This window comes from Arachis duranensis, chromosome 2 (assembly GCF_000817695.3).
Source record: "Arachis duranensis cultivar V14167 chromosome 2, aradu.V14167.gnm2.J7QH, whole genome shotgun sequence".
NCBI lineage: Eukaryota > Viridiplantae > Streptophyta > Magnoliopsida > Fabales > Fabaceae > Arachis > Arachis duranensis.
In genome coordinates, this window is record NC_029773.3 from 49,284,937 (window position 1) to 49,300,636 (window position 15,700).

At 32.5% G+C, this 15,700-nt stretch overlaps 1 protein-coding gene across 1 annotated transcript; it reads left to right on the plus strand.

The window, feature by feature from the left end:
- Positions 1 to 14,961: 14,961 nt before the first annotated feature.
- LOC107474427 (uncharacterized) lies at positions 14,962 to 15,694 on the plus strand. The gene is made up of 2 exons (XM_016094048.3): positions 14,962 to 15,394; positions 15,503 to 15,694. Exons 1-2 carry the CDS (start codon positions 15,218 to 15,220, stop codon positions 15,605 to 15,607), a joined length of 282 nt encoding a protein of 93 aa, XP_015949534.1. The 5' UTR covers positions 14,962 to 15,217; the 3' UTR covers positions 15,608 to 15,694.
- Positions 15,695 to 15,700: the final 6 nt, after the last annotated feature.

The window sequence follows — 15,700 nt, forward strand, 5'->3', positions numbered from 1 at the left end:
TCTAATACAGTAGATAAATGTTCTATTTATAATAAACTAGCTACTAGGGTTTACATGAATAAGTAATTGATGCATAAATTCACTTCCGGGGCCCACTTGGTGTATGCTTGGGCTGAGCTTGATCATTCCACGAGCTAAGGCATTTCTTGGCGTCAAACTCCAGGTTATGACGTGTTTTGGGCGTTCAACTCCGGATAATGACGTTTTTCTGGCGTTTAACTCCAGACAGCAGCGTGTACTTGGCGTTTAACGCCAAGTTACGTCATCATTCTTCGAATAAAGTATGGACTATTATATATTGCTGGAAAGCCCTGGATGTCTACTTTCCAACGCCGTTGAGAGCGCGCCAATTGGAGTTCTGTAGCTCCAGAAAATCCATTTCAAGTGCAGGGAGGTCAGATTCCAACAGCATCAGCAGTCCTTTTGTCAGCCTTCTTCAGAGTTTTGCTCAAATCCCTCAATTTCAGTCAGAATTTACCTGAAATCACAGAAAAATACACAAACTCATAGTAAAGTCCAGAAATGTGAATTTAACATAAAAACTGATGAAAACATCCCAAAAAGTAGCTTAAACTTACTAAAAACTATATAAAAACAATGCCAAAAAGCGTATAAATTATCCGCTCATCAATCATAAAGACAAAGGAACTTGGCATGGAGTGGTCAAAGCTCCTACTTCGAAAGGGGTAATAAATTATATTTCAGGTGGCTTTGCAGGAAGAGGAGTGACTAAAATAGGCAGAAAAAGAAGTTACTGAGCCATAATGACAATGGATGAATCTAGTCAAGAGATACATGCCCCACCTTTAGTGGAACAAATTGTCTTTGGTGCATCCAACTTCAAATCACAATGCCTGAATTTGGATAATCTAGTGGTGATTTTGATACACATGGGAGAACTGACAGTCAAAAAAGTCGTACTCGACATCGGGAGTAGCGCCAACGTGTTGTTCTACTCCACATTAAAAAAGATGCAACTCAGCAACGAAGCACTACAACCCTCATCCGGAGAATTGGTAGGGTGAGAAAGGGTCCCTGTGTCAAGTTATGTATGGTTGAGAACAACACTAGGGGAGTCACCAAACTCAAAAACCCTGGATATCCAATTTTTAGTGGTTAATTACACTAGTCCTTATGATATTATTTGGGGCATCCGTCCTTTAATTCTTTCGGAGCTATTATTTCCATGGTTCACCTTTGTGTTAAGTTTCCTATGCAGGACAATACAATAGCAATAGTGCATGCCAACCACAAGGAAGCTCGGCAATGCTACAATGCGGGCTTGAAGGCCATTCCAAACAGAACTATCCCAAGAATCAATTCTATTTACAATGCGGAGGGCATTCCAACCCTAGCCGAGTTAGATCCAAGAAACAATAACAGTTGACCCACCCCAATGGACGACCTAAAAAAGGTACAATCAGGAGAAGCCAACCAATTTACTAATATCGGCTCTATTTTCTCTGCAGGAACAAAACAAGATCTGATCGAAATATTAAGATCCAATTCCGATCTTTTTGCATGGACACCCGCTGACATGCCAGGGATTGATCCAAACTACATATGCCACAAGTTAGTAATCAATCTTAATGTCCGACCTATATGACAAAAGAAGTGAAACTTAGGGATAAAAAGAAGAAATACAACGATAGCAGAGACACAAAAATTACTTAATGCAGGTTTCATCTGAGAACTTCGATTTTCATCATGGTTGGAGAATGTGGTGATAGTGAAGAGCTCGGGAAGATGGCGTACGTGTGTGGATTTCACAGGCCTAAACATAGTGTGCCCAAAACACTCTTATCCACTTTCGAACATTGATAGACTAGTAGATGACACTTCGGGGTTTCAAGTGCTCAGTTTTATGGATGGCTATTCTGCCTACAATCAAATACTAATGCACCCCGATGATGAGGACAAAACAGCATTTGTAACTGATCAAGGAAATTTTTGTTACAAGGTAATGCCCTTTGGGATGAAAAATGTAGGAGCCACTTATCAGCGACAAATGGACAAGGTCTTCAAAGACCAGATTGGCCAAAATATTGAAATATTGAAATATATGTTGATGATATGGTGGTAAAATCGACCACAGAACAACAGCATAAAGGCAACCTTAATGAAGTATTCCAATAACTCTGATAGTACAACATGAGATTAAACCCAAAAAAGCGCGCATTTGGAGTACATGGAGGCAAATTCCTCGGGTTGCTATTAACAGACAAAGGAATAAAAGCCAACCCTGACAAATGTCAGGCCATGATACAAATGCAGTCACCCCGATCAGTAAAGGAGGTACAATAACTCACAGGCCGCCTAGCAGCCCTGTCAAGATTTTTTCTTGTAACAACTGCCAAATCATATCATTTCTTCAACACCCTAAAGAAAGCCAAAAGTTTACTTGGACGGATGAATGCGAAAAAGCGTTTACCGAATTCAAAGAACTTCTCAGTTCACCACATATACTTCAGAAACCTCAGCAAGGTAAGGCTCTTTACTTATACCTTTCAAATTCCACTAACACGGTTAGTTCCACTCTTGTAATAGAAATAGGAAAGAACAACATCTAGTATATTTTGTGAGCAAAGTACTGCAAAATATCGAGACAAGATACCCAACAATAGAAAAATTAGCAGTTGGCCTAATCATTACAGCCCGACGTTTGCGACACTATTTCCAGACACACCAGATAATAGTTCGAATTGGTCAGCCTTTACATCAAATATTATCAAAGCCAGATCTGGCGGAATGACTCATAAAGTAGTCAATAGAACTTTCATAATTCGATGTCAGCTATGGTAGACGAAATTGTGATCCTCAAAGTTGGTCTCTTTGTATTTGTATGAAATCAAAAATACCCCAAAGAGATCATGGTGTGATAAATTGGGATCTTAATAATCCCTGGTGTGATCATAACTCCGTTCAACTTAACCAGCAAGTGTACTGGGTCATCCAAGTAATACCTTACGTGAGTAAGGGTCGATCCCACAGAGATTGTTGGTATGAAACAAGCTATGGTCACCTTGTAAATCTCAGTTAGGCAGATTAAATTGGTTTATGATGAGTTCAAAAATTAATAATAAATAGAAAATAAAAGGGATAGAAATACTTATGTAAATCAATAGTGGGAATTTCAGATAGGCGTATGGAGATGCTGTGCTCCTCTTGAATCTCTACTTTCTTATTACATTCATCCAATCCTTCTTACTCCTTTCCATGGCAAGATGTATGTAGGGCATTACCGTTGTCACAAGCTGTATGTAGGACATCACCGTTGTTAATGGCTACATCCCATCCTCTCAGTGAAAATGGTCCTATGCTCTGTCACAGCACGGCTAATCATCTGTCGGTTCTCAATCAGGTTGGAATAGAATCCCTTGATTCTTTTGCGTCTGTTACTAATGCCCAGCCTTCAGGAGTTTGAAGCTCGTCACAGTCATTCAATCCCAGAATCCTACTCGGAATACCACAGACAAGGTTTAGACTTTCCGGATCCTCATGAATGCCGCCATCTATCTAGCTTATACCACGAAGATTTTGTTGGGGAATCTAAGAGATATGCGCCCAGCCTAGAGTAGAACGGAAGTGGTTGTCAATCACGCGCGTTCATAAGTGAGAATGATGATGAGTGTCACGGATCATCACATTCATCATGTTCTTGAGTGCGAATGAATATCTTGGAATAAGAATAAGAGAGATTTGAATAAAAGAAAATAGAATTGCATTAATACTTGAGGTACAGTAGAGCTCGACACCCTTAATCTATGGTGTGCAGAAACTCCACCGTTGAAAATACATAAGTGAAAGGTTCAGGCATGGCCGAATGGCCAGCCCCCCTGAATGATCAAGAGACTGAATAATCAGAGGCTAAACAGTCAAAAGATTAAACTGTTTTTGAGCTGATTTGGAACGCCAGTTTGGGCCATCAAATCTCGGAAAAAGTATGAACTATTATATATTTCTGGAAAGCCCAGGATATCTACTTTTTAACGCCGTTGAGAGCGCGCCATTTGAAGTTCTGTAGCTCCAGAAAATCTATTTCGAGTGCAGGGAGGTCAGATTCCAATAGCATCAGCAGTCCTTTTGTCAGCCTTTTTCAGAGTTTTGCTCAAGTCCCTCAATTTCAGCCAGAAATTACCTGAAATCACAGAAAAACACACAAACTCATAGTAAAGTCCAAAAATATGAATTTAACATAAAAACTAATGAAAACATCCCTAAAAGTAGCTTAAACTTACTAAAAACTACCTAAAAACAATGCCAAAAAGCGTATAAATTATCCGCTCATCAAGCTACCAATCACAAGGATCCCCAAGGCCCAAGCACTGGCCAATTTTATATCAGAATTCACCACCACGGAAAATACCACCACCTAATGAGAGCTATATCTTGATGGTGCCTCAAACAAAAAATGGAGGCGGAGCCAGAATCTTACTGAAGGACAACACTGGAGTATATGCCGAACAATTAATCAAATTCCTTTTTCAAACAACCAACAATCAAGCCGAATATGAAGCGTTACTAGCAGGCCTAAGGTAAGCAAGGACAGTTGAAATAAAAAACTTAAGGGTATACTATGACTCTCTCCTCGTGGTACAACAAGTAACTGGTCACTTTCAGGTACAAGACGAACTCTTAGAGAAATATTTAAATTCGGCAAAAACATGATTCAACATTTTCAAAATTTTGAAATATCATATATACCTAGTGAACAAAATTGTAGGGCCGATATCTTATCTAAGCTAGCTACTTCCAGAACAACTGATTCATCAAATATAATATCTCATCTCACACTAACAAGACGAAGTCTGGATATCAAGTCTGTTTCAAGTGTGTCATAAGAAGAGGACTGACAACGCCCATACATTCACTATTTAAGAACTAGAGAAATACCAGACAATGAACAGCCGAAATCATTCAGACACAAAGCAAGCCATTTCACTATGATAGGTGACGACCTATACAAATGGGGGTTCTCTCAACTGTTACTAAAATGCCTTAGCCGAATGGAAGCAGAAGTTGCCATAGACGAAGTCCATGACGGCATTTGTGGCCACCACATTGGAGGTAGAAGTCTAGCCATAAGAATCCTACGAGTAGGGTACTGCTGGCCGACGTTGCATAAAGATTGTATGTACAAAATGCAGAAGGGCGACGCATGCCAGAAATGTGCGCCACTCATTCATAGCCCAGCAGAATTGCTACACACTTCAGATATTAGTTGGCCTTTTTACAAATGGGGGATGGACATTCTCAGACTATTCCCAATATCGCCAGGATAGGTAAAATTTCTTTTAGTAGCAATTGATTACTTCACTAAATGGATAGAAGCACAACCACTTGCAAAATAATCTCGGACAAGGTATGAATGTTTATTCGGAAATTCATCATATGTAGATATGGTTTGCCTAGAGAGATTGTTTCCCATAATGGTCGGCAATTCACTGATAAGAAAATTGCTTCGTTTCTAACTGACATTCACATTAAGCACCATTTTTCCTCTGTCAAGCACCCACAAAGTAATGGGCTCCTAAAGGTAGCTAACAAGATCATTTTGCAGACTGTATGATTCCCATTGAAGTCGGCCAAGGTTCAACCCAGACCGAATACTTTGACGAAGATACCAATATAGAGGCAAGATCGGCAGAACTCAATACAATAAATGAAGAATGGTGCCTGACCAAAATCTGCTAGAAATCCATGCAGTTTGCCATGCAAAAGCAATATAATAAAAAAGTACGACCATGGAAGCTACAACAAGGAGATTTTGTGCTGAGACAAATATAAAAAGTCTGGAAGCCTGTAGGACATGGAAAATTAGTTGCTACTTGGGAGGGCCCTTTTCAAGTCTCCAAAGTCGTCGGAAAAGGACCTTATCGTCTCAAAACATTAGATGGAATGGCCTTACCCAAAACATGGAATATTTCATCACTAAAGCTTTATTATAGCTAACTCCTCTTTGTAAACAAGACGGAGTGGCCAGGTACTCTTTCTTCGGATCACAAAAGTTTTTCCCTAAGGAGGGTTTTACTCGGAGAGGTTTTAACAAGGCCAACCACTTTGCACCTTTCAAAAGTGAAAGGTCGTTTTCCATATAAATGAACCAAATTCTTTTCTCTCTAATTTCATGTATCGTTATATCTATTTAATCACTTCATTCAAACCAACATGACAAAAAGTTGGAAAAAACATCTAGAAGCATGCAATTAGTAGTCAAAACATTGTAAAAAGTCAAACCGTCATTATACGTCGGATAAACCAATTCACAAAATAAACCGATATAAGATCGGTAATCAAACCAAATGTTTCAAACAACAAATCCATATGTTTCAAATTACAAACATTCAATTTCTTCTTCAAGAGGGGGAGGAACATTTTCATCATGCTCCTCGCTCATCTCGTCTTCCATAAGCTCTCCATTAACAATAATCTTAATAACATCAAGCCTCCCGACATCAACCTCGGGCGAAAACACCACGACTTGGCTAACAGCACGGTCAAATTCAGCAGCAAACATTTCCAATACTTCTTCCAATTCATGAATGTGAGAAGTCATTTCACCCTTCATCTTATCATTTTCTTTAATTTCACCTTGAAGAAGGCGAATTTGATCTTGAAGCTTCATAATCTCCTCCTCTCTGCGTTTCATCTTAGCGTTTGCATTAATGAGCATATCTTCTTTCTCCTTCACAGATCGCTCGAAACCAACAACATTTTCAGCAATAGCATGCTGCTCTGCCCCTAACAACTCGGTCGCACGACCAACACATAATAACCGTGAAGCCACAATCTACAAAACACACAAATAAACAATGACGAACGCATAAACAGAATATAAATCAATGAAACAAAAAGGTTACCAACCTGGATGAACTTCCTCATCCCTCTCATACCAGTTTGGCGAGTCAACTGCATATCCCCAGGGTAATGGGAAACCTTGTTAGCAATTTCAGAAATGGGGAACCAATCACTCCAGAGAGACTGCAGATTCACCCCTTCTATAAACCTATGGAGTTTCCTTATCCTCCTCAGACAAAACCTCTAGAGATTTCTCTTATTCATCTCTCTTTCTCTTCGGAGAAGCAGCAGGTTGGGCGGTGGAATGAGAAGTATCCCTGCCAGCCTCCTTTACCAGTCCCGAGCCACTACCACCCTTTTCATTTTTCTTCTTCAAAAAAGATTGTAGTTGAGAGGTGTTCAGGTAAGGCAACCGTCCACCTACAAATAAAAGCAATACCATGCCAACAACCAGAAATCAACAAACAAAAAATACAGAGTCATATTACCTATATAAGCTTTTAACCCTTCTTTATCGTTTTCCTTCTCAAAACGTAATAGTTTTGGAATAGACAAACATTCGCTAGCAGTAAAACTTTCTATCAAAAAATCCAGAAACAAATTTTCTTCTTCACTTCTCTCTATAGCCTCAAGAATCTGCATGGGCTCCGGACACCAATACAGCAAAAATTTTTCTATCAACTCACTATCTATATAAAAGGGATATTTGATCTCCAAGGACCGAACTTTCACGAACATAGATTTGAAATTTTTGAAGGAAGATTTATATAGCAGAAAAATTGAACATCCAGGGAAACTACTAAGAAAAAGCCATAAATCTTTCCGCACCCCATTTGATTGAAATAGAGAAAAGAAAATATTCAAGGATACAAAAATATCTAGAAAATCCATCAAACATTCAAATGCTCACAAAAATGCCCAAGAATTTGGATATAGCTGTGAAGGAGTACAGTTAAGTTGGGTCAGAACCTTACACTCGAAATCCAAAAAATAGAGTTTCAAATATAGTTCAGTAAAACAAGGAGTATGCATGTAAAAATATTCCCAGTCCCCTCTCCTTTCACAAATCCTCTCCTCGCTGGTACAAGGGAGAAACTTGACACTAATACCCGACCCATCTTTTACCAACTTCAGAGCTTTAACTGCAAGAAGTGACTCAGCATTGCAATAAGACGAAGCACGGGTCTTAACATCAACATGCACCCAATAATATGGGTTTTCACTTTTTTCTTTAACTACTTTCTGTTTTTCTTTTTCTTTTTCTTGCTCTTTTTCTCTAACCATTGTCAAAGACAAATAGGGCACAGATAAGGACAAGAAGAGGAAAAGATTAACCTTTTGAAGACATGTCGTATTCACCACTTAGGCAGAACTAACTTGGGCTATGCGTTTGTGTCACTTTCCAAGAGAGAAATGGCAATAAAGCATTATTACAACCCACTAACTTAGTGGGTGGTTCAAATTGTAAATGTTCACATACCCAAAGGCAACGAACGGTCCAGATCTTCTCAAGCAAATAAAATTTATTGCAACATGTTTAACAAGGTAAAACCATTATTAAAACCTATTTTTTAATTATCGTTATTATTCCATTTATTTTATTAAAGACTCAAGCTTGAAAAACAGCAACGCACGTTGAGCTTGAGGGCTACCGAATTCATTCACCAATCGAGGTATAACTACACACAAAAGCTCAACTTGCTAAAAATAAGTTCGGCAAGTCAAGTTTCGGGGCTATGTACTGTATTCTTAATACATCGGAAGAAATGGGTTATACCTCCGCTTGATCAAACAAATTCAAATATGAGTAACTCCCTATCACAACAAATTTCTCCTCCGAATCTCGCCCTAAAGTCGGCCACGTATATTTCGACTCAAACCAACGAATAATTTAGCCCTAACAACTATAAATCAGGGTGGAGGCCAACAACAAAGGGCAGAAAAAAAACAACAACACATCATCGATTTTATACTCGTTTTCTTAGAGATTCCTTCACTGACTTGAGCGTCGGAGTCTTTTTTGCAGGTACCACACTTAGGCCTGAGTTCACGGGATATTGCACTCCAGAAATGGAAGCTACTGAGGTTTCATAGCATTGTGAAGCTGACATATAATACAGAGAGAATATCCTTGCAGAACAAGTATTGAACAGTATAAATACTAATCACTCAAAATATAAGTTGAAAGGTCTTTATTATAATTAAAATTATGTAACACTACAAAACAAAAATAAGAAGGAACATTTGGAGATGGAAATGGAGATGATAAATACAATATTTTTTTATTTTTTTAGAATGATATTAAAAAATTAATTTTTTTAAATGTTAGTTAACTTTTTTATAGTTATTTTATTTATGTTAAATTTTTTATTTTAAATCATTAATTATTAATTTTGTATTCTAAATATACATTTTAAAGTCTAAAGTTGACTAATATTTATTAATTAAAAGTTAATTTTTTTTAATTCTTTTAATATAATATATTAATATATAATAGGAGAGTATTTGTTGACTGACAAGTGTATAGCTTTGTTGAATGACAAGTGATGCTTTGTATAATTGACAAGTGGCATCTATAAATAATAACCAAAAATCAATTTTCCCTTTTCTTGACCTTTGGTCCTTTGCTGCGTCTAGGTCACCGTTTTATTCATCGCATAGAGCGGCAAACCAAATTTTAGTGAGAATTCAAATTTTAAATATGAGATTTATTTCTCTTCGATGCTTTTTTAGGCAATCACCACTATGTCGAAACTTAGTGCATAGTGTGCATAATTTAATTATAAAATTTTTTTTCTAAAATTTATTTGGTAACAGATTATGTTCTTTCTATGCTATATATGTTTTGGCAGGATGTTCTTTTTCATTTTTTTTAAATAAAATAATCCACCCCCTCTTTGATTTGTACTTTATGCATTGTCTCGATTCAAGATTGAATTCCCCTTTTGTTTTTTAAGTTTATTTTTCTTTTTTTATGATTGTTTTTATGAATAGATAGAGTGTTATTGGTGCAGTATGAGTACTGTAAATGCAGTTGAATGTGATACTATGGTTTATTTATATGTTGAAGTTTATTTCTTAGTGAAGTACCTTGCTTTAGTTAGAAATTTTTGTGCCATTATAGAATCATTTCTAAGCTTCACTCTCTGTCATATTTTTTTGAAGTTGCAGTTACAATTGGTTTAGACAATTCTTAGGCCTATATTATAGAACTTTAACGAAATTACTTAGATTTTTAAGCTGAAAATAGAGAAAACAAAATGCTTATTCCACATGCTGTTATATTTTTTTTTTCTCATGAAGTTTTATCTTATATTAAGAAAAATCCCTCTTCTATTTATGTTGTGTTTATATTAAACAAACTTTCAGCAAAAAATGCCACCATATATCTGTGAATTTTCAAGTTTATGTGTTTCGATAGGAAATAGAGTATGTGCTGCATGGAATCATTGTTTTAGGGATAATGGCTGCTGGTGGTGTGCTCTCATGAGGGTTATTATTTTTTATTATTTTTTTATTTTTTAAGTAGGTTAGAAGTAATTTTTAGTTATAAAAGCAAATATATTACTTTAATAAATAGAAAAAAATAATAATAATATTAAAATTTTTTAAATATATTATTTATTATACTTTTGTAATTCTTAATAAAGAGTTTTTGTGAATTATTTTGATCACATGTTTTACAGATTAAAAAACAAGATGAATCTACTTATTCTAAATTAATTGTCACACTTTAAACTATGACAAGGTAATTATTTTAAGTAGGATTATGTAATTCTGTTTTTGGTTAAACAAAATTTTGGCCATAATCTAAAGCATGATTTTTTTTAATTTTCAATTTTTGTAGAAATTTTTTTTCTTTTGGCTTAAAATATTTTAAGAGTTTAGCTAGAAAGTGTATTAAATGTAATTGTTAAATTTATAAGTCCTAAAACTTAATTTTATTTTAAGAAATGTATTGCAAATTTTAATGCTCTATTTGTCCACAGATTAACATTTAATATAAATAAATTAATTGTGGATCAAAATCGATCTTCTTGAGTTATTTTTGTATCAAAATATGAGTAAATATGATAAATTACATGAATACAAATTTTATGAGATCCAAAAAATTTATTAAATATTTTTTGTATTTTGGTTAACTTCAATAAGCAAGTTAAACCATAGAATTTAAAATTTCTTGAGTCTGAAGTTTGATCTTAGCAAGCTTAAACTCTAACCATTATGACTAGAGTTGTTTCAGCAACACTAGAAATTTTTTTTTAAAGGTGGTTATTAAGGTGTTGATGTCCAAGAGGTAAATATATGATTTTTTTTATACAATGTTACTAATAAATTAAGGTGGTTATTATTATGACAATCTAAAAGTTTTTTCAATAATTTCTGTGATACTAATGTCAAAATTCTTCTTATTTTTTTAAGTTTTTTTTTTGTTGCACATTTTTTTAGTGTTGTATATGTGTCATGCATGTGTGTGTTTGATATGCGAAGTATCAAAAATGACAACAACTATTTTTTCCATATATTCTTATTCTAAACTGTGAATTCCTTATTGAAATTTTCCTTTTTCCTTTTTTAGCAATATATGTGTGCAACAATCTCATAACTGTATGTGTTTAATTTGTGATAATTCACTTGCTCATACGATATTTGTGTATTTGTCTATGTAAATTTTGGGGAGAAATTAATGCCAATATTTCATTGAGCCGTTAATTTTCTTTTTTTCTGTGTTTCTTCTTTTCTTTTTTTATACATACCAGAAATGGATGCTGAAATGGTGGCGCATACTAGAGGCTACCATTGCAAGAGTGTGAGATGCAAAGTGGTTATTCCTTCAGGCGTTGGTTCCTGATATTGCAGTTGCCCCTACTCTCACTACATTTTTGTAGACAAAATATTTTAGTTTTCATGCCATTTCATATATTTATAATAATTTGTTGGCACTTTTATTTTGATTTGTATTAGTTCAACATTTGTTGCAATCTGCTGAATCTATCAGAAAAAATTATCCTAATAAAGATTGGTTACATTTGATTTTACTCATCTATGATACATGAACTTGGATATTCTTTTTATATAAGCTTTGCTAAAAGAGTTTGATTATAGTTATACATATTTTTATTTCTTCTAACATGGTGAATCACACTTGCTTGGATATTTTGAATTTCACTATGAATGAAAACTAAATTGCCTCTATTTACTAAGAGAAATATCTCATTTTAGGCTAATAGAAATTTATAAATAGTAGTAAATTTGTTTCAGATTTTTAAAAGATTTTTCTCTTATCATAATTTTATGAGCTTCTTCAATGGGGGATTGTTGGTGAACTTTTTCATGAGGTTTTGTTAGTTTTTTTTGTGTTAGCAGAAAATATATATAGTTAATTATATTGATAATTTAAAATGAATTTAAGTTCAATCTTTTTTAATGTTATGATTTTACGATTCATTGGTATTATCTTAACAAGAATTTCACTATGAATGAAAACTAAACTGCCTCTATTTACTAAGAGAAATATCTTATTTTAGGCTAATAGAAATTTATAAATATTAGTTAATTTGTTTCAGATCTTTAAAAGATTTTTCTCTTATCATAATTTTATGAGCTTCTTCGATGGAGATTGTTAGTGAACTTTCTCATGAGATTTTGCTAGTTTTTTTTTGTGTTAGCAGAAAATATATATATATATATATATATATATTGAAAAAAGTTGTCCAAAATAAACAATAATTTTTTTTATTATTAAAAAGTTAAAATAATATTCATGGAGTTGATTATATTGATAATTTAAAATGAATTTAAGTTCAATCTATTTTAATGTTATGATTTTATGATTCATTGGTATTATCTTAACAAAAATTTTACTATGATGAAAACTAAGCTGCCTCTATTTATTAAGAGAAATATCTCATTTTAAGCATATAGAAATTTATAGATAGTAGTTAATTTGTTTCAGATCTTTAAAAGATTTTTCTCTTATCATAATTTTATGAACTTCTTCAATGGGGAATTGTTGGTGAGCTTTCTCATGAGGTTTTGCTAATTTTTTTGTGTTAGCAGAAAATATATATATTGAAAAAAGTTGTCCAAAATAAATAATAATTTTTTTATTATTAAAAAGTTAAAATAATATTCGTGGAGTTGATTATATTGATAATTTACAAAAAATTTAAGTTCAATCTTTTTTAATGTTATGATTTTACGATTCATTGATATTATCTTAACAACATTGAATTTTTCAGAAGAGAAAATAAAAATAAAAAATTCATTGGATTTGAGATTTAATTTAAAGAACGATGAATATATTGATATATTTTTTGTAAAAATTATGAATTAAAATAGTGACATAATTTTTTAAATACTTAATTGATCTTTGTCCTTAATTTTTAAATGCTGATTGATATATGTATAAATTTAACATATAACATTTATATTTGTTTTCAGATCACCTTAACAATTAATATAAATAAATTAATTGTGTGATCAAAATCAATCTTCTTTAATTGTTTTAGTATCAAAATTTGAATAATTATAATAAATTACAAGAACTATTTTTGAATTTTATAAGAACTAAAAAATTCATTTAATATTTTCTGGATAACTTAAATAAGTATGTTAAACCATATAATTTAAAAATTCTTGAATTTAAAATTTAATCTTGGCAAACTTAAATTTCTGTAGGTTAATGTGGGATTATAAAGGCAAGTAGGTCGGAAGTAATTTTTAGTTATAAAAGCAAATATATTACTTTAATAAATAGAAAAAATAATTTTGATCAAGGATGAGAAGTATATTTTAGAGGACAACACTCACCTACAAATTTAAAATGTTTAGATAAAGAAATTTAGCACTTTTTTACACTCTTGTTTTTTTTAGGATAATTAAACTTTACATTATAACTCAATTATTGGGAATTTAGAAACTTATCTACTTGAAAAAAAAGTATATGTATCACAATTCTTGGAAATTTAGAAACTTATCTACTTGAAAAAAAATTATATGTATCAACAAGTTTAAATTCCTCATTGTTTTTTAGAAAAATAATTGTGATACATATAAGTTTTAATTAAAGGAAGATAACTTTTTTTTTTGTTTAACATAAGCTATTGGTGCAAGTTTGTGATGTGTTATTTGAGGCTAATTAAACTTAACTATAATATCCAATTATTAGTATTTGTCTATTTAAATATTTTATAAATAACATATAACTCTACATTAATTTAATGCATTTTTCGTTGAGAGGGTTTATCATTGTATACTTAATTAAAAATTTAAATAGATAATAGATTTAATTAAATAAATACGTAACACTAATTAAACAAGGTACCAAAAATATATTATTATACATTTTATACAATTTACGTATATTAAATGAACAATTACAAGTAGGATTTTAGAACCAATTGTTAGTTGCAAATTACTATATTTAAAATATAAAATAATTATGAAACTATATTTCGTCAATTTTATAAATATTTTAAATTAAGTTATTTCTTTGTAAAAAAGTTTAAATTTATGTATAATCATATATATCTAAATATCGTTGTTCAAAATTTGAAATTTTATTAGGTATAAGAAGTATTATATACAAAAATAATGATCTTTTGTAAGTCAGATGAATTCAAATAATAATATTTTTTAAAATATATTATTCTTTCAGTAAGGAGTTATTAATTTAGCATATATTATTTATTTGAAATTAGAAGTAATATAAAATAAATTTGTTTTAGTGAACTAATAATCTCAAATTTAAAATTAACTAAAAATAAATATAATGTTCAATTGTAAAATATTGTTAAATATTATTATTTGTGTCCCAATAATATTGTTAATATACATATATAATATGTTTTTTACATATAAGTAAAATTTGCTAATATAAACTCGAAAAAAAATTATTTAGACTTTCGAATATAGAAGATGGAACATATTTTTTTCCATAATAATAGGCTGAACATTTTTTAAAATTTAAAATCACAGTTATTAATTTTAATGAATATGTACTAATTAATTATTATACTGAAATAATATTTTTGGCCCGGGTACACTAGTTTATAAAATAATTAGATAATTGAATCAGTGTGAATTTTCTAATCCCAAATGTGATACCGGAACTAATTAAGTTCGAATGTAATTGGGTTTGATCGAAAAATAGAATAAGATCGAAATACAAAGTCTACATCCGCAACAACTATCAATATCATATCATGTCATATCAAAACTATTTTCTGATGAATTTGACTTTATCCTACCAAAGCCACCCACCAACCACATTTGATCCGCTCACCACTACCCCATAAAGCTGAATCCATTTTATTCCTTTGCTTCAATCAAATTCTAATTCGCAAAATAAAGTTATTGAATTCAATTGAATTTGATTCAAAACCCTGAAAAAAGAGGGCAAGAAAGAAAATAAAGAATGTGCCCTTTGAGAATCATTCTCATATTCTTGTCAGCAACACTCGCGGGTTTCTTTGTTCTCAGAAACCTCAGATCTCAACCTCAGCTCAACGAAGGCAATGATGATCCTTCTTTAACAAATTCTGCTCCTACATATCCCAAACCCTCCGATTCTTCAAAATTTTCAATTACAAAGGTTCATCAATTTCCGCCTCTCTCTTCAATTTTGCGTTAAAAATAGTATTTCTTTCTTTCTTTTCCCTCTCTTAATCCTAACCTAGATTTTGGGGATTATATTCTTCAGGTTCGCGCTGCTTTAGAATCTGGGTTTTGGTCCTTCCTTGACATGGCTAGCGGGCGTTACCTTTGGAGACATATCGTCTCTTCCTCTACAAAACGGTCTTGTTGATTTGCCAATAAAATTGTTATGTTTAATACTGTTATTAAACCTAATTCAGCTGTATGATCATGAATTCATTATAGAAAGAGGGAGAAAAGACGC